We start from the raw sequence: 20,095 nt of genomic DNA on the forward strand, positions 1-20,095 counted from the left end.
AACCCACTCGTGGACTTTAGGATGGTGGACTTCAGTCACTATGAAGCCTTTGATTAGTGTAATAATTTGAGAATTTTTACCCTTTAAACAAAAGGATTTTACTAAACCATGTAGGTTTGTTTCCTGTAGAAAATGTTTTTTTTTTTTTTTAAATGAACAAAAGAAGGAATTCGAACAGAGGTGTCCAAACTTTTGTATGACTGTAGTATTGTAGTTGTGTTAGTATGCTATTACACTAAATAATACAGAAGACAAACCCTGTTAAAATAACAGACTTAATTTTACACTGCATTTCGTTGCATTGTACTTGTACATGTGTAATGACAATAAAGTTGAATCTAATCTAATTAATGCAAGCGTAATGTTTTTATTGTCTTAATAAAAATAATTGTAAAGCATAAACAGTCATCCAGCCAACACAAGTATGTGGTCAATGTTACAACCACTAATTCAGACATTAGGGCAGCTGTAGCGTAGTGGTTAAGGTACTGGTCCAGTTATCAGAAGGTTGCCGGTTCAAGCCTCACCACTGCCAGGTTGCCTCTGTTGGGCCCTTGAGCAAGGCCCTTAACCCTCAATTGCTTAGATTGTATACTGTCTCAACTGTAAGTTGCTTTGGATAAAAAAATCCAAATGTAAATCTGAAAATGTAATTTGCAAGGTTGTTCAAAAGTTGAAGTAAATGATTTTCAGGTTTTAAAACAGCGTTGTTCTGCAACATTATACAATAATAATCTTAAAAAGACTTTCTTCTATACTTTAATACTGGTTATTATTTGTGTGATTTGATTGTTTGTTCACTGTGTCGACTCTGAACATTAAGAGTCGACTCTATCACAAACGCTTGGAATCGGAGAATCGAATCCGAGCTTCAGTTCAGTGGCAGCGCGCCGTTGCCGTGGGTCTCTTTCTTATTAAGCCACGGGAGGTTTTAGATGTTTATAAAACGATATTATTCAATAAAACGACATTTTTATTGCACATTTACCTCAGAAAAAGTTTAATTTATACTGTAAATACTGAAAAAAAGTCTGAGAGAGAAAATAAAACAAATTTCTACGTCACACATCACCCGATTAGTGGGTGTGTGAGCTCTTAAAGAAACAGTGCACCATTGGGGTCACGTCCCAAATCACACACTGCTATTTAACCTCATTGACTAATTCGTCCTGGTCAAAGTTGCGGTGGGTTCAGAGGCACAATGTGCAGGAGGTTGGAATGAATCCAATACACACAAACACAAATACACACTAATTTACACAAAAGCGTAATTTGAAGCAGCCAATTTACTTTTAACATGTTTTTAAAGGTGGGCGTTAACCACCATTCTTACAACTGACACTGTGAGAACATGCCAAACTCTGCAGAAATACATTTGGTCATAAGTAAGTTTTGCAAATGTGGGCAGAAAGTAAAGTTTCTTAATTGAAAATTTAAAAACAAACACTAAACTACAGTCAAAATAATTGTACTTCATTATATCACACTTCTATGAGGTGTGCTCCCAATTAAATCACCTTACCCTCCATGGGGTGCTTCTACAGACAATAAACCTAGTTCAATATACCTAGTCAAATATAAACTAACAAATCTGGGCTAATATACAGTAAAGTATCAGCCTGAAGTTACCATTAAACATCTGTTTTAGTTGATAGAATGATTCGTCAGTCAGGTACTTGTTTTGACCCTTAGACAGGATTTGTTGTTTATTGGAATAGTGAGGAAGTTTTTGGCAACTGGTTTATGCCACGAACCTGATTGTGGACTTTGGGATGTTGGACTTCAGTCACCATGAAGCTTTAGACCGGTGTAATAATTTGTGGAGGATTTTAATGTCTGTTGTATAAATGATTTTAAATGTTTTTAATTTGGACAGTAAAAGAAGAAAAAAAACGCTGTTTTACACTTATTTAAACTTGTTCAGTCTGATGACACATGACCTAATACTGCCCTGGACCCAAAACACCCCCAAAATGAAATCTTTTGTATGATAAAACGTATAATAAATATCTGACCTGTCCAATATAGTAACAAATTTCATTTAATCTCTATATTTCATTATCACTCCTGAAAGATTCATTGTACGGTCACGTAAACACATTCTATAACTTTAGCTTACTGCTGGAGCAGCTTGTTTGTTTACAATTTTCAACCCCTTTTAACAGTGAATTTTAAGAGTGTCTGTTGTAGAGATTAGCTTGATCTATGTTTGAAAAGTAAATTTTATTAACTATTTTTTGTTACTAACGACTTAATTTAAAATATTTAAATCTATACACTGTAAATAAAATAAAAGCTTTTACACACTTCCACAACAGCTGTAATAAACAGAAAACATGATTTTTTGACAACAAGAGTTTATTAAATGTTTGTATACATCACGCCCCAAAGCGGGAGCCTCAGATTTGAATGTTTTGGTACTTAAATTAGTTACAGAGTTTATTTGAAAATAACACTGCACACAGCACAAAATCTCAGAGACCCTTTTTTAAAATGGCACATAAAATCCAGATTCAAATCCAAAAAAACAAACAAATGCATTTTAAAAACCAAACTAAAGCAGCATCCGGTTCCGTAGAAAGAAAAATAAGTCGATTTGCTTTCATCTGGGGTAAAAAAGATCCAAACTAATAATCATCAGATTGAAATGATTTAAGCTCACTTTATCTTGTGCTACGGAGGATTTTAAGAAATTTCAGTTCAGAAAGTGGCTTAAGCTGCCGAAGAGCGTTCTATTAAAGACCAAAGAGGAAAAAAGAATCAGGGACAGACAGAAAGTTTGGAAACGGTTTAGCAAAGACGTCACCTCCACAAAAAGTAGCAGCAGAACAAACCTGGTACACAATTCTTAACAAACTCTTTAGGTTCAGAATGAAGAGTCGATTTTCAGATCACTGTCGCCTCAGCAAAACCAAAACAAATGTAAGTAAAGCTAAAGTCAAGTCACGTCGGCCTTAAAATAATAAAATCATTTAATTATAAAAGTCTTTTCATTTCCTAATCATAATCACAAACAAATGACTGCAAAGTACGAGAATTCATATTCGTTTCTACCAAACCACCCAGCCCCAGAATAAAAGACTTTAGAAAAGCATCAGCACACTGAGGAGAACGGGACTAACTGGTGACTAAACAGGTTTCAGAACTAGAAGTACTGGGTCGTCCGATAAGTTCTGGCCCGCAGCATTCATTTGTGAATTGGAACCGACATGATGTTCGTATGGTGGAACGTTTTGGCCCTGGTTACACATTACATTTTTAAACAAACTATGTTTGAGCACCTTAAATAATCAGGAGTAAATACACAGCACATAGCACGCACAGCAATCGGGACGTGATCTCATCTGCCAGATAAATCACGAATCAAATGTGATCAGAGAGCAAAGCATCGGTGACGACGTTCTCGGTTACACAATCACCATCGTAAAATAATCACAATCGTACGATACACAGACCTGATGTGAGTAATGGAGAGAGATTTGATCCGCCAGCTGAAATTCGATCAGTGTGTGTAACACTTGACATGAACAACGAATTGAATTACACGAACCTGAAAAAATGCAAAGCACTAATTTGCTTAGCACGTTCAACTACTTTTTAATATGAGAAAACGCTGAAGAGGAAAATCAGGCAGGATACGAACTCATCTCAGACTTTATGGATCTTCTGGTTCACCTAAATGAGTTTTAGGGAGTTTATTTATTCATTCACTGCGGTGGGTCTGATTCACTGGCCAAAAAGCACAAAACACCCAGGACAGGTCGCCAGTCCATCACACACACACACACACACACACACACACACACACACACACACACACACACACACACACACACACACACACACACACACACACACACACACACACACACACACACACACACACACACACACACACACACACACACACACACACACACTGGGTCATTTCTAGTAGCTATAATTGACATCACTGAAGAACATGTTAACTCCACACAGAAATGACCCTGGCTGGGGAATCAAACCCAGACCCAGACAGCAGAAATGCTGTGAGGCGACGCTGCTACCCACTGCACCACCAAGCTGCAACTTTTTAGATTTTTTTAAGCGGGTCCATAAAAAATATTATGAACAATTGTTTTGCTCTTGGCTGAGGGGAAACAATTTTAATATTTATCAAGTCAAAATGGAAGATTTTTTGCGAAGCTGTTAAATGAAGGAGCAGTCGTTATCCTGCACCGTGGATTCGACTCACTCCTATCAAAACACATGATGATCAATGATTATTATATTACAAGGATGCTCGGGTGGCACGGCACTAAATTACACTAACCCACTACTGCATACAGACATGATTGGCTGTGTCTGAGGGACGGGGTCCGGTCCAGGCTGTGTTACTGCACAGCGCCCAGCGACCCTGACCAGGATATAGAGCCGATAAAACATGAAAACGAAACAAAAAGGGGGAAAAAAATGATTACTTTCCAACGGTTGAGTGGATGAGGTTATAAGCTCCAGGTATAAAAAGGCCCAGAGAATGTTCACTAATGAAATATTAAAAATGATTAAAGAGTTTAAAGTTTAAGGAGAGGAAAGTAGGAGTTTTTATTTGTTTCAGTTTTAAATAAAAGTCAGCTGGTGACGCCTTTGGTCCAATTTTCTCTGTTTTTTTAAATCCTGGTATTAAAACGAGCTTTACGTGACCGATCCTCTGTAAAGCTATCGGTGAAATGGTGACCCCTCTGGTGGAAAAGTGTCGTGCCTTTTTCAATTGTATAAATGATTAAATCTGACTGCGGTACAGGTACGAACAGATTAATAAACACTTAGGTCTGAGCTGTACGTTTGTAACCGAACAGCCACGGTGTTGTTATCCGAAACTTCTCAGTTCTAACGTTTAGAGGTTGAAGCTGTTTTTCTCTCGACTGTGTTGAAGCTACTTATACTGTAAACGTCTCGTCTTTAACCGAAAACTACTAGAACTGGCACCTCTGTGGTGTAGTTTGAGCTACATATGCTGAGGAAAAGCTGGAAAAGTGTCGCCCTGGCGAGAGGAAACTGACTGGACGACCCGGTACCAAGTTCCAAAACGATCTCTGATTGTCGATCCGTCCGTGTCGAACCGTAACGACGTGCAGCAATCTGAAATCTGAATTCCAACAGATACCAACATGGACTGTCGGATGAAATCTGATGTGCTGCGTTTACAAACTAATTCCTCAGATCGAAGAATTAAAAATCCAGAACTGAAAAGAAGCTCTGATTGGAATAAAAGTGAAAAATCTGGAGCGTCTCTCTCTCTCGTGATCTCGCTTCGAATCATTTGGCACAAAAATCAAAGATTAAAAGAAGTTTTCGTTTTTTAACCACCGGCTCCAGTCGGGGAACACGCGCCGTACCTCTAAATTCTATAATCGATGTAAATCCGTCCTCTCAGTGTCCCCCAGTATCTAAAATATAACAATAATAATAATAATAATAATAATAAAACATCAGAGCTTCAGGAGGAGCTCCAGCTCGGCGAGGAGGATCAAACTCAGTCCGTCACTTTAGCAGCATCGAAGTTGACCGCCAGTTTCCTGTGTTTGCGCTTGGAGGCCGAGCCGGGTGTGTGCGCGGGTTTGGGGGCCCGTCCGGGTGTTTTTGGCGTGCTGGGAGCGTTCTCGCAGTCCTGCGTGCTGACCAGCGGAGGGGTTTTGGAGGTGGACGGAGCGGCGCCGGGTTTGGACGGCTGCTGGGAGGTTTCGGTGCCCTCGGGTTGAGCCGCGCTGGGGAAGTCCTGGTTCTTCCAGCCTGAGACGCGTTTCTTAGTCACCTGTGATTCAAAACGTCAGGAATACAAACAGATTTAGAAGAACATGACGAGATTAAAGTTTAAAGACACTAAGAAGGAATTTATATCCGTTTTTGAAGTTCAATGATTCCTGCAACTGCTCTTTTTTCTGTGACTGACTGATCAGAACTGCTGTGTGTCCACATAAATAGGGGTAGTCTGACCGCACCCATTAAAAAGTATACGGAACAGCAGTTTCTTGTCATGGTTGGGAAGAAACCCTAAACCGTCACCTTATGTCAGGAGGAAATTTGAAAATTGATCAAATGTCATCCAAGAACCACTATAACAGGTCTGCCATGTGTTAGAAACTCCTGACTGTCCACAGTCGAGCAAGCTTTACGTTGCTGGACAACAAAAAAGCATGACGCTTCACTTTTCTAAACACAGCAGTCTGCGCTATCATCACACATTTCAGAATTTCTTGCCTGCAGGGGGATGAACTGGTTGTGAGAGCCGACGCTGGCTGCGGGCGGAGGGCCTAGGGCTCCTGGAAACGCCCCTCCGTAGAAAGGAGGCCCCTGTGGAGGAAACTGCATCCCCCACGGCACGGGGCCGTATCCCTGGTGCGGAATCAGAATCCCACCTGTGTGAAATGAAAAGGACGCGTGAGCATCAGAACTGAACCCAAAATTCAAACCGACTCGAGCTGGAGCTGCTCAGAGCTAAACACCGTGCCACCCTGTACTGCTGGTACCGTTAGAAAATCCCGAGTGCTTTACCTGGCGGCTGTCCGAACATGGCGGGATGAGGAGCCATCGGCCTCATGGGCTGCATCCCGGGGAACAGAGGAGGAGGGGGGAGAGGAAACGAGCCCACCGAGTTCTGTAAGAGAGCAAAATATTTCTACGCAGCTGTAAAATAATAAATCTAACATCCTACTTTTTAAGGACTGTCCAGTGAAAGCGATCCTGGACGGATCGATGTTTGTGTGATCAGGACTCACACCGAGCGTGTGCATGTACCCAGAGTTGGCACTAGTGTCTATTTATTTACGATGTTTGATCTACTTCATCTGTGTTTGACCTTCAGTCCAGTTCTACTCACCACACAGGGTGTTCTATTTCTACACAGACGCATTTCCCATCATCCTACACTCCCGAGAAGAGGGCGTGTCTAAATCCTTAGATCCATTAAAATGCTCCTACCGAGGTGCCTTAATCCTGAGTGATGATCTGCCTGAATAACGAGGGAGCTTATTAGAATCCTCTCTACTGAGGCAGCTGATGAGGTAGGTAGAGGGGAGCAGGGCGGGTCGACAGCTTTTCACACAGACCGTATGTCTATGTAGACTGGCACATATCTATATAGAGTGAAGATATTAGCCAACACAAGCGGCCTGAAGCCTGATCTGATCACAGTGTGTGTACGTTTGTCCTGATGTGTGTACGGTGCGGGAGAACGATCATTACCAGGCGCTGGAGGGTGAAGAGCGCCGCCTTCTCTTTAGCTTCGGCTTCGGACTGGCACTGAGGGCCGTGCAGCACCAGACCGTTAGAGAGCTTCACCTGGCACACCGTCAGACCCTGAGACAGTGGGAACGCACACAGACGGTCAGTGAACCGAGAACTCTAATAAAAATTCACCCCTCGTCACCCGCTTAAGGTAGAACCACGTCACACTGACCTGTCCGTTATGGAGGAAGGTGAACTCCGGGGGGCCCATCTTTAACCCCGCGCACACTCGGCTCAGTTCGGTGGCCATGCAGGGCAGCATCGGGGGGCCGGGCGCTTCACCCTGCGGGGTGTTTATCCTGGCAGCTGCAGGAGTAAAACCAGTGGATGTAGTGAATAACTGGGCACAAGGTTCCTTGGTAATATACACCAAGGCTTTACCACGGTGTACTTATCGATATGACTCGAGTTCCAGATGAATGAGGTCTGCAAAACACAGACGGACGTTCACGTACCCAGTTTTTTAGACGAGCGTCTTCTCTGCTGCTGGGCTCCTGGATCTGAAGACGTGTTCTGAGGGGCGGGGTCGGGCGTAGATGCCGTGGTTCCTGAACCGTCGATCTTCAGCATCTCCTTCAGCATCATGGTTCCAATCTGATCAGAGCACAAACGGGACTGAGCTGAAGAACTGCGCAGCACTATTATAAATCATAAATTATTTGGGTGTGGTTTAGTTTATTAGCCACTTTATTAGGAACACACGTGTACCTGCTCATTCAGGTAACTCTCCAACCCAGCAGTCATGTAGGAGCCGCACAGTGAAGCTGTTCTCACCTGCAGGACTGCCGCTCACTGGATGATTTTGATTAACTTAAACCAGCTGGTACCAACATCAGTGCAACACTCACCGTTCCTCTGATCAGCTCTATTATATATACACTATTAACCCATAATTCCCTGAATAACCAGGTGTACAGGTGTTCCTAATAAAGTGGCCTGAAATCTGCTTTACAGGTAACCTGGGATTAATGTTGGGGGGGACTTACAGTCAGGCGTCCAGATACTTTTGCCCCCGTATTTACTCACCATAGCGAACGACTGGGGGGAAACAGGTTCCCCTGTCTGATCTTTAGGCTCCCTAGGAGGGGTATTTATCGGAGCTTCAGGTTCCGTGGAGATCTTCAGATTGGCCAGCAGCTCCTGGAACTCTGGATTGATCTGCAGCACAAAGATCAAACGTTTCAGTCCGAGTCGATCCAGAGTGAATTAAATATCATTTAGGAGGATATAAATACCTGGTTTGGGGGCTTCGGCGACGCAACGGCGTCTAAATCTTCGTTTCTCTTCAGCAGTCTGATGTTCCCACCCAGAACCTACGGAACCAGTCAGGGTTTAATATTCATGAGTCAGGAATGCATCCCTGATCACGTCAGTAACACTAATTAGTGAACAGGATTCATTTTAGAAAGGACGTCCTGCTACTGTCTAAAAAATACTGTTTTGCTGGAGCTCTGGTGGAGCGGTCGAATCACAGAGGTGCTATCGGCCAGCCGGGTACTACACAGACATGATTGGATAAACCACGACCCTGACCAGGATGAAGAAATTGATGAAAATGAAATATTGTTCTACTGTTCCTCTGAACTTGGCTTCTCTTGATCAGTGTGACCTTAGACATAGCCAATTCCCTCCTCACAAACCCTTACTGACTTGTGAAGGAGTTTGGAGTGTGTGTGCAAGTCCTGATTCAGCTTTTATTTCTTGTTGGTTTTTTAATTTTATATACAGATTCTGTATAAATTGATTAAAAGTATATTTTGTTTTTCGGAAGATTAATAAAAGAACAGTTTGGTTGCAGCTGTAATGTACTGAGTGATGATGCTGAAGGTGATGAATAACGTACAGGTTTACTGGAGGCGTCGCTGTTCTGCTGTTGCGCCGGGCCTTTATTCACCTGTTATACAGATACATTAGCATCAGAGATACATTAAAACCACACTCACACACACACACACACACACACACACGGATGCACTTACATGGTTCTGCCAGTGAGCTGGTGGTTGTTGAGGTAAAGTCTGCAGAGACTGCCACACATTACCAAAATCCTCCTCCTTATTAGTTGAGCCCTGAGGAACCACACACACACACACACACACACACACACACACACACACACACACACACACGTTTACATTTTCGGCATTTAAGGGCAAACCCAACAGTGGCAACATGGCAGTGGTGGGGCTTGAACCCTAAGTGATAGGCTACAACTGTCCCACACACATTAATACAATTATATCATATATATGGCCAGCTGTAGCCTAGTGGTTAAGGTACTGGACCAGTGACTGCCAGGTTGCTGCTGTTGGGCCCTTGAGCAAGGCCCTTAACCCTCAATTGCTCAGACTGTACACTGTAATTGTAATGTAAGTCGCTTTGGATAAAGGCGTCTGCTACATGCTGACAATGAAAATATCACACACACACATTAATACAGATATATCATACACACCCACACGCTAATACATTTATCACACACACACACACACACACACATTAATACAGTTATCACACACACACACACACACACACACACACACACACACACACACACACACACACACACACACACACACACACACACACACACACCTCCTATTTTACCTTTTGTTGGGACTTGTGATTTGGGCCTTTGTGAGAAAAAATCCTGTTTCCCTGAGAATCTGCAGCCCGCCTCCCATTCTGCTACACACACACACACACACACACACACACACACACACACACACACACACACACACAGTTTATTAATATATTAAATCCATATCACAGCTTTCTGTTTTTATTTGCACTTCACCTACTGTCCCAACTTTTTTGGCGCTGGGTCTGTAGTAGTAATGAAACGTGGGGGTGGGGGTGGTGGTGGTGTTACCTGTGTGGGTTTGAACGGTGAGCGTGGCGAGTGGTTGAGCTGGTCCAGCTGCTGTTTGTGTGGATACTGTGAGGAGGAGGAGGAGGAGGAGGATGAAGGCTGGGGTTTGACGATGGCAGTGAGTTTCTGGGAGTTTAGCTCGTGACGGCTCCCGTGGCTTAGATTGATTAAGGCACTAGGAGGGAGTCTGTAGCCGTGCCCAGGAGAACACCTACACACACACAATAATAATTACATACAGTTATTAATAGGGTGTTCATGCACAGCATGGTGTGTGGGTGTGTGTGTGTGTGTGTTACCTGATGGTGAGTCCTCCAGCAAACTCCTCGTCAAACAGAACTTCATAAAGCACTTCAGCTTCACGATCAGCTGAGAACACACACACACACACACGCACGCACACACACACAGAGAAACGTCCTCACTTGAGTACACCAGGAACTCGTCTCCTAAAATACTAATCAGTGCCGTGGAAGAGCTGATCTTCTAACGTCACTTCAGTAGAACCTGTCTGTCTGTCAGACTAGACAGTCTCAAAAATCAGCAAGAGAAAGGGTTACACAGCCATTCCTAAGGCTCTGGGACTCTAGTGAACCACAGTGAGAGCCACACAAGGAGTGCCGTACCTCCTTTGATCCCGATGACGGTTCCTCTGAGGCCGATGGGGACGGAGAAACCCTCCCGGACGTTGACCACGCGGTCGAACAGGTGATATTCGGCGTCCGGGTCGGGTACCACGCCGTGCTGCTGCTCCAGGGGCTACGCCAGACAGAGAAGACGGGAGAGAGACGCTAAATAATTCGTTATGGTGTTAATTAACGTTTTCATGCATAGTCGTGGGCAGTGGGTGTTAAATTCGGGGTTGTAGAGCCCCAGGGGGCTTGAGCGAGGGCCCCGGGGGTCTTAAGATGACGCATTATGCAACGTTTGTGCAAATTAGGCTTCGTGCGCCAATTCCTGAGGTTGCCTTGGAAACAGACAGCCACTGAACAGGCCTGCCGGATCTCTGCGTCCACCGTCTAACGTACGCACTTAACGTGACTCAATATGCTACAACAGCGGCCCCAAAACCCGAACCGAGGCACGCGATTGGCTCACCCGGAACAGCAGATGAGGCTTCACGGTGACCCGAACCTTCTTGTTGCTCTTCTTTGCCTGCAGGAAACAAAAACGAACCGTATTTAAACAGAGCGACCTCTACAGGAGCTTCTCACAAGACTTTGAAGTGTGTCTGTGGGGATCTGTGCCCATTCATGAGTATAAAATATGTCAGCTGCTGAGTGGGGCTGAAAATAATGTTAAAGCTTCTGGAGTTGGAACAGGAAAAGGCCTTCCCTAAACTGTTGCTGCAGAGTTGGAAGCATGTTGTTTGATTTATTACAGATGTTACGAACTCATGTGTCTATATACATATAGAGCGTCTCCATTAACATGAGAAGCAGAGAATCCACCTACTCAAAACTAGGAGGAATATAAACAAACAAGCTGCTCTGGTTGAAGGAACAGACGGTTTCCGAGCGGAATTCTGAATCACCGATCTGTATTTGTATGATGGCAGTTGTAGCCTAGTGATTAAGGTGCTAGACTAGTGATCGAAAGGTCGCTGGTTCAAGCCCCACCACTGTAAGAAAATGTATGTTGGTGATCACCGTGGTTTTCTCCAGCTCCTCCTCGATCTTCTCCACGATGCCGGCGTCCAGGATCTGGAGATCACACGACGCCCGGGATGTAGAGCTGACCGGATGGGTCTTCAGCCACGCCGTGATTTTCTGCACCTTCTCGGCTCTGAGGGGGAAGGAAGAGCGTTAGTGGACAGCGAGGACGGCACAGGTGGTGCACCACAGGCGCTGTGGTGTGAGACTTCGACCCTAGCAGGTGAAAAGAAGTGGTTCGGTGAAAGCATGCATCCCAGGGGGGCGAGTGACCTCGGTAAGAGGTGGGAGAAAGGCTGCACCCTCATTTTTCAGTCAGATCATCACTCAGAAATAAGGCGCCTCAGTAAGAGCATTTTAAGGCATCTAAGAATTTAGACACGCCCTCTTCTCAGCAAAAGTGAAGCACGCTTTTAGAAGGTACCGCCGACGTACCCGTTCTCGTTCTCTCCGGGCCAGATATCGTCCTCGTAGAACACGTCGTCGTGGCTGTTCCTGGACACGTAGTCGAACACCTCGGAGAAGCGCTCCAGATATTCGGCCAGCAGCTCCTCCACGGCGGCCGAGTACAGCCACTCCTTCTCCGTACGCTTGGTGTACCCGGGGACCTCCTCGTTCTTCTTATTGAACTTCAGATTCAGACCCACGTTGGCCTTCTGCTCTCCGTGAGGACTGCGCACAGACGGAGCCGATCAGATCACACACACACACACACAACAGAATCCAAAAGAGATTACACCTAACTCTGACTCTAGACCTCAATAAATGATTCCTATTTGCTGCTCCCATTAGGGGGCGCTACATGTTTCTGAGACCTGCACTGATGTGCCCCCCCCCAACGACTTGGTTCACGTACCACGATGCATGAATTTGTGAGTCCAGGCTGGGATTCGAACCCCTGGACTTCAAACGTCCACATATTTAATTAATGAAAATGGTTAACTGGTCACACTGCGGTTTACACAGTGTAACGTGAAGCCTCCACAAGGGGACGTTCGTGTGCGTTCATTTCTTTAAGTGCCTGAAAAACCCTGCACTACACTATAGTATGTGGCAAAAACTATGTGGACACCCCCACCCCTGCCTATTGTGTTAAGCCACATTGATTGACCAATAGGACTCATTTAGGATGGATTGGAACGTCGATTGCGAGCCAGGACGTCTAGTCAGTACCAGTGCCTGACCTGAACAGGCTCAAATTCCCACAGCCACGGTCCAAAATCTTGCAGAGAAGCCTTTCCAGAAGTGTGGAGCCAAGCTCAAGGTTGAGTGTCCACATACTTTTGGTCATACAGTGCAGGTCATTCAAACCCCTGGACTTCAAACTGCGTCTCTGGGGACGGTTCGGGTCTGTCTATGACGAATTCAAAGCCCTGGGAAGGTTGAACGTGATTGGTCGAAGTTGTGCAAGTGAATTTTCAATAGAATTAAAGTTCCACTGACTTTTTCTTGGATCCTCGTCCGATGAAGATGCAGCCGGAGAACCTGGAGACCAGGTAGCTGGTGATGCCGAGGCGCGAGGCCAGGACGTAACCGGGACTGTACTTCACCGAGTATTTCTGCGTGAGAAAAAGACACAATTCTGAGCACTGCAACCAGGGGGCGCTATATGCACAGTACGACATGATGCATCCTCAGAGTGAGTGCGTTTATCTCCGGCATGTCATAGTGCTAAAAATGTACAGCCAATCAAGTCCAAGAACAATTCATAACTGTTGGGACGGTGACTGGGTTCACTGAAATCCAAATCGATTATAAAAAACAGATTAATGGTGGGTCACTCACATGCTGGTTCTGAATTAAGGCATCGAGGTGAGGTTCACACGGCACAGTGAATACCACCCGCACCCGCCCCTCGCCGATCACATCGCTGGAATCTTGTACCTGAGGAGCAAAACGAGATAAACAGAGAGAGAGAGAGAGAGAGAGAGATCCAGCTTTTATAACAGTGTCATTATTTTATCGGGTTTATTTTCATATTCGTTATGATCAGAATGACGGATCGACGTTATATTAGGAGCGCACACCTCTCCCATAGCTCCGTAGTACGGGTTCCCCACCATAAACAGCATCGTGCCCACTGGAAACAGCTCCTCCAGGGTTTTAAAGCTGGACATGGACGAGTCGAACGCTTTGATGTCCTACGAATAAAAAATAAAGGGTGAGGATTTTAAATGAAAGTGTAAATAAATCAGTCACAATATTGCACAATAAAAAGAGAGAGGTGGGGAGCTGGGGCGGCAGGTAAATTAGGACTGGAGTCCTGTCCAGGGTGTCTAACTGCACTGGGAAACCGGACTCGCCAGGCTAAAGCGGGGGGTAAGACATGAAAGTGAAATAAAACGAATTGGGAGGGAACAGGGTAGCCACATTCTGTCCATGATTCTTACCGCGGCCCAGGCAACACATCAAAACACGTCAAATTCATCCAAACAGATAGATTTCATGAATTAAATCGGTGACAATCTGGTCCCACTGTGGTTTACAAGGTGTAACATAAAGCCTCCACAAGGGGGCGCTCGTGTACAAGTTGATTTTTTTTTTTTAAGTGCCTGTTCAAATTCAATTTTTTGAAGACCCAGTTTTTTGGTTTTAAGGGTCAATCAGTGCCTGACCTGAACAGAATCCTGTAGAAAAGCCTTTCAGAAGCATAGAGCCAGTTACATCATGCAACAAGCTCAAGTGTCCACATACTTTTGGCCATATAGTCCAACAATAAACGTTACCTTGACGATGGTCTGGTGGGCGAAGGGCAGGACCTGCTTGCCCCACTGTTTCTCCAGTTGGACCTGCCCGCTGGGGGAGACCACGTACTTCCGGCCGGTCAGCAGCTGAGCGTAGAGCAGGATGAAGGTCTCGTTGATCACCACGCCCTTACGCTTACAGTGGCTGCGGGAAGAGGCGGGGCCAGAGGGTCATTTCTACATCCTGTTACAGAGGTGCATGTCTACCTACTGTATCGATGAGAACTGAACTGAACGGTGAGGAAGAGGATGAACGTACTGCTCAGTGATGCCCTGCACATCCTTCACCCACTCCTTCTGCTCTTTATCACTCAGGTACACAACACGAACAGGAGGAGGAACGTCCTCGTAAACCTGCTGCACCCCCGTCGGCTCCTCCAGGTAAAACCTGAGACAAGAAGGTGGATCAGATATTATGAACTATTAATATTATTATAATCATAATCATCAATAAATCCAGGCTAAATGAACGTCTTACTTTGTTTCTCCGTCTGAAACGGCCACCACACGAGCCTCCTCCAGGTGAGGCCAGTTCACGAACACACACTTCCCCAAAACGAGTGCCACGACATCCTCCAGAACCTAACACACACACACACACACACACACACACACACACACACACACACACACACACACACACACACACACACACACAGCATTTACAAACAGATCCGGATGCTATAGTCATTAATATGGCATTAATAACCGAATGACGTGAGTGCTCACCGGCTCCCCCTGCTGGCTGGGTAGGATGTCCAGCATCATGTTATCGCCACGGCTGCTCTGCTGGAACACCACCACCCCGCACTTCTTCCTAAAGAACTGAAACAAACAAACAGGTACCGTCGTCAGACCGTCACGAACAGCGTACACGATCCTTCCCGTTAAAGGAAGTGAATCTAAATGGTATAAGTTCTGTATTTACTTTATGCCGGATGTGCTGTAGGGTGGGAAAGCCGCAGAAGTAAAGGGCGCTCCGGTCGATCCTCCGTCCGACAAAGTCCAGAGGCACTCGCCAGGCGTCCAGAGGCACCGGTGTGCACCTAAAAACACACAAACACACATCTCTGTTCGTATAGAGGTTCTGTACACTCGGGATCATGTTATATTGCATTGATTATATAACAAGTGAGTTCATTCCTCAATTCCAGGGACGTTGGGACTGTAAATATGTGCTTATTTTGACACTGGAACGTAACTCATACCAAAAAATATGAAGATGGGTCAATTTATGATAGGAAACGTTTATATCATGCATGAAAAGAGAACAGGAAGCTTTGACCAAATATGAAAGGTTACTTGGCACAGGAAGCTCTGACCATATAAGGAAACTTATTGATCATGTATAATGGAAAAGTCTGATTGATGTGCTGTGTGTGTTGGTGTTTACCTGGCATGGCAGTGTTGGGTGCTGGGAAAGATCTCGGGCAGCGGCGATGTGTACAGGAAGTCCAGGTCTGTATCGTGGAAGTACACCGCGCACTCGCTGTGCGTGTTCCGCGCCATCTCCCACTTAGTCAAACTATCCGTGTACGATGCCATGGCCGCCAGCAGCCGTATCTGCACCACACACACACACACACACACACGATTTCAGCAACATTACAAAGCGTGCAGCCCCAAAACTGCCATTCAATTAAGGGTGTTAGCGTGCACCTCGTCGATGAAGGGAATGAGGACGACGGCCTCCCATTCCTGCTGCTTCCCGTTCAGGTCTGTTTTGAAGTCCACGGGGTAATACTCGATGATCGGGGAGTTCGGAGAGGTCATCAGTTGCTAAAAACACAAATAAATGTAAAAGAAAAGGCCCTGCATTATTCATGGGCCACAAAAGTGCATGAAATCATATTTACATGTTCATAATTCCAGCAGGTGGAGAGCAGATTCAAATTAGGAACTGTTCGCCCCCCTTTTTCATTTCCTTTCGTACCACCAAACACGTCTTTAGGACGTTCCTATACGAGGCGGGTTCACACAGGGACCAGTATCGGGTACAGAGGATAAGGCACTGCTCTCCATTATCCACCGTCTAGTGTAAGTGCTTCGACCAGCCAGCAGAGGCCGCTATTTCAGCAGCAATAAGGAGTTTCTTCAGCAGCCGAGCGGCTGATAGAGCCAAAATCTGATCAGGATCTCACTTACCCCTTTTCCACCAAAAAAAACGTGGTTCTTGAACCGGTTCTGTTCAGGTTTCTCTGAACCTTGGTGTTCTGTAGAGAACCGACGCGCGTTTCCACCAGTTTTTGAGAACCAAGCAGCGTCATCATCGGTGGACGTTACTTAACGAAAGTTAAGAGCAGTAATATCATCATGGCGGAGTGTGTAGATTATGTGTGAGCGTTTGTGCTGCTGTTACTGATGTTAGTTTTTATGTAAAAAGCATTGATCGAACAATCGGTGATAAGAAGACGTGACGTGTTCGTCTCAGTTGTTGTTTTCTTTAGTTCACTGGCGTGAGAAGAGTTTTGCGCTTCGGTTTCACCGCGACTCTCGGCACAGAAAGCCGATTTGCTCAGCGCTCGACTTAAGCGGTGAAACATCATTAAATTTCCACAACACGAACAAACATCTGTGTGAAATAAACATCAAATCCAGTCTAAAATACCACGTGTATCCGTGTTTAACTGGATTTACTTCACGTGTGTTTATGCAGCTCGGGGAGTTGAAAAAGCTTCACGCTTTATTTTTCACGTTAAGAGGTGTTCGTTCTGTCCGGGTCACTTTTATCACGTAATATCTCACAGTTCATCTTTTTAAAGGCGCTTTGAAAATATCAGCGGCAAACTGGTTCAAAATGTAATCAGGTGAAGTTTAAAAGATAAACATGCAGCATTAAGCTCCATACGAGACCCCAGCTGATGGCATTGTTGCTGTCGCTATGCTGTACAACATGACGCGCCCACTGACGGACGTCACGGTTCGGGCTGAATAACCCAGTATCCTGTGGTGCCAGATCGGCCCGCTAGTTCTCTGTCTGGAACCTCTTTTTTCCGGTGGAAACACGCGGAACCGGTTCAAAGTCAAGTTCGGGAACCGGAACGGGCTCCGTGCCGCGTCGGTGGAAAAGGGGTAACAGGAGCTCGAGATCTTAACTTTAGTGCTTCTAGTTGCTCAATGAATTAATTAATTCTGTTTAATTGACACGTGGGTTTTATTAGACTTGCCTTGATTTCTGCAGCAAAAAAAAAAAAGAGTCCACCCCCTCTAAACAACGTGAACTAGTCAAAGTCTTCTGACTTGAACCCATGGAGATGCTTCCTTCAGATAATACACGATCATTTGAAAGTGATTAAATACATACCGGTTGGTGATTACCTGGTAAGCTTGTGGTAGGAGCTCCTTGCTGGCTGAAGGTAAAACAGCGAGGAGCTGCTCGAAAGGCATGAAGGGTTTCCCCAGGTCGAAGGTCAGATGGAGATGGGAGACGTTCCTCACGTCAGAGAGGAACGGGGCGTAATGGTACGGGTAATACCTGCAGGACACACACAGAGGATTCTAAACCAATCTGTTCACAAACGGACCAAGTGATGTTTACGTACACTTCTTAACCCTTTGGTCTAAATACTTAAATAAGTATTAAAAATAATCTTGTTTGGGCCTTAAAAATAACTTAAAAACTTAAAAATATTAGTAGTTTATTGTTGATATAGTCCAATAAATCAACAACATAGACATGTTGAGGCTTTTCCCTTATACGTGACTAGTAACTTTCCTTATATGGTCACAGCATCCTGTGCCCTTCCTTTAGTCAAAGTTTCCATATTTGGTCAAAGGTTCCTGTTTATATCAAGTGTGTATTCTACATATCTGTCTCAATTTAAACTAAGGAAACTAAGACACGGAAATAAATAATATTTTAAACATATTTTAAGGCCATTACAGGGTAAAAGACGTGCACAGAACATGGCCAAAAGTATGTGACCGTGCACTTTTATCACTGTTATTGAAACAGACCAGACAGGAGTGAACTAGTGTCTAGTGAATCCATCCGTTTCTGATATAGTTCAGATTAAAATCTACATTTATAATGAACCAAATCCTCCAGCTGCACGTTCTACACCAAACCCTGAGGAACCGCGAGGCCTCAGAGCAGTAAGTAAGCCGCGAGTCTTATTACCAGCTCCAGGACTGGACTCCGTGGTAGTAATAATGCAGGATCCACTGGATTCCCTCCACGTAACAGCGAGCCTGACCGGCCAGAAACTCACTGCAAAAGAATGAAAATCAATCAATAAAAGTTTCAAAGCCGTGAGCAGGTGAATCTGCGGCGCAGCCACTTACTCAGAGACCACCTCCACGTCCATCTTGGTCATGTAGTACGTCCGCTTGTACTGCCGGAACTCGGCCTCGAAGAGCTCGTCGTCCTCGCCGTCCTCCTCCGCACCTTCTGCTGCATCGCGGGAAAGACGGAGACGCTCATTACTTTGTTAACAGACCTCACAAAGGCATCGTGTCGTAAAGAGAAAACCATCACCGCGTTACGCTCGTGAGGTCTGATAAGCTTAATGCAGACCCAGCTTCCAAAACATTGGGACAGAAGGAAAAACAGAAATCAAACTGACAGAACCAAGACCACAAAATATTTAATAATTTGACTAATCAAATTCAGTATTTTTTAGGTATTTATACGCTCATCCGGTAACACGTTCCAAAATAGTTGAGGCATGAAACTTTGAACAGATTCTGTTCCGTTCTTGGGATCTACGTTCCCACACAGGAGACAGGTCTGGAACGCAGGCAGGCAGGCCAGTTCAGCACCTGTACTCTCTTATCATGAAGCCACATGTTGTAACTGTGTGTGTGTGTGTGTGTGTGTTTGTGTTTGTACCTCTTCCTGATGCAGGACGTGAGTCTTTATCTCCGTCCAGAGCAGCCAGCCAGAGAGAATCTTTAAAAGACTGAGAATAACAGAACCCCAGATTATTGTCCTGAACATGTTACAGCTAAATGAATGCATTCCAGTATTTTATGTTTACATTAGAAGGTACAGGGTCTAATCGGACAGGACACGCCCCTCTTTAGCTCTGCCCTCGTTGTGCAGGATCAATCTGGCCCCACAAGTCCGGACGTTCTTCATTTATGGGTTCTTACCTTGTTCTTCTTGCCGTTTTTGCTCAGCTCCTCCTCGGCGGCCAGACCGGCTGCTTCGTTCACGTATTTATTTCCCACTTTGCTCTCGAACCACTTCAGGTCCACGAAGACTTCGTTGAAATGCTCCCTGTCGAACTGCAGACCCGCAATCATGTTTTAATAGATAGGATATCTTATCGAATGCTGTTTTAATTATTAAAGGTTCTATATGGATGAGAAAATGTCTCATATGATTAAGATGTAATAAAATAAATCAGCGTTAGAACATTTCCAAAAACATCAATATTTCATTTCATTTTCATCAGCTGCTTTATCCTGGTCAGGGTCATGGTGGGTCTGATTCCACAGGATACGGAAATTGGACGACAGTGGATTTACAATTGGGAATTAGAATTAATTACACTAAATTTGGAGACAAATGAGATAAAAATCCAGAAAAAGGTCTCATCTCATGTTTGTAAAAT

At 44.8% G+C, this 20,095-nt stretch overlaps 1 protein-coding gene across 1 annotated transcript in view; it reads right to left on the minus strand.

Moving 5' to 3' along the window:
* Positions 1-2,337: 2,337 nt before the first annotated feature.
* The window catches only part of xrn1 (5'-3' exoribonuclease 1), a 23,667-nt gene continuing 5,909 nt past the window's right edge, over positions 2,338-20,095 (minus strand). Inside the window, exons 10-40 of the mRNA XM_062988154.1 lie at positions 19,632-19,766; positions 19,369-19,438; positions 18,822-18,930; positions 18,658-18,747; positions 17,856-18,012; positions 16,197-16,316; positions 15,931-16,100; positions 15,466-15,583; positions 15,267-15,362; positions 15,016-15,119; positions 14,797-14,925; positions 14,520-14,682; positions 13,821-13,934; positions 13,579-13,677; positions 13,237-13,352; positions 12,229-12,465; positions 11,791-11,926; positions 11,240-11,296; positions 10,768-10,900; positions 10,441-10,510; positions 10,142-10,352; positions 9,874-9,954; positions 9,246-9,335; positions 8,502-8,579; positions 8,293-8,424; positions 7,722-7,860; positions 7,439-7,572; positions 7,225-7,338; positions 6,535-6,637; positions 6,241-6,398; positions 2,338-5,794 (exon numbers count right to left, since the gene is read on the minus strand). Of these exons, the coding sequence (XP_062844224.1) occupies positions 5,516-5,794; positions 6,241-6,398; positions 6,535-6,637; positions 7,225-7,338; positions 7,439-7,572; positions 7,722-7,860; positions 8,293-8,424; positions 8,502-8,579; positions 9,246-9,335; positions 9,874-9,954; positions 10,142-10,352; positions 10,441-10,510; positions 10,768-10,900; positions 11,240-11,296; positions 11,791-11,926; positions 12,229-12,465; positions 13,237-13,352; positions 13,579-13,677; positions 13,821-13,934; positions 14,520-14,682; positions 14,797-14,925; positions 15,016-15,119; positions 15,267-15,362; positions 15,466-15,583; positions 15,931-16,100; positions 16,197-16,316; positions 17,856-18,012; positions 18,658-18,747; positions 18,822-18,930; positions 19,369-19,438; positions 19,632-19,766 (3,942 nt within the window). The 3' untranslated portion in view covers positions 2,338-5,515. The remainder of the gene's footprint in view (positions 5,795-6,240; positions 6,399-6,534; positions 6,638-7,224; positions 7,339-7,438; positions 7,573-7,721; positions 7,861-8,292; positions 8,425-8,501; positions 8,580-9,245; positions 9,336-9,873; positions 9,955-10,141; positions 10,353-10,440; positions 10,511-10,767; positions 10,901-11,239; positions 11,297-11,790; positions 11,927-12,228; positions 12,466-13,236; positions 13,353-13,578; positions 13,678-13,820; positions 13,935-14,519; positions 14,683-14,796; positions 14,926-15,015; positions 15,120-15,266; positions 15,363-15,465; positions 15,584-15,930; positions 16,101-16,196; positions 16,317-17,855; positions 18,013-18,657; positions 18,748-18,821; positions 18,931-19,368; positions 19,439-19,631; positions 19,767-20,095) is intronic.

Source organism: Trichomycterus rosablanca, chromosome 25 (assembly GCF_030014385.1).
Source record: "Trichomycterus rosablanca isolate fTriRos1 chromosome 25, fTriRos1.hap1, whole genome shotgun sequence".
Taxonomy (NCBI): domain Eukaryota; kingdom Metazoa; phylum Chordata; class Actinopteri; order Siluriformes; family Trichomycteridae; genus Trichomycterus; species Trichomycterus rosablanca.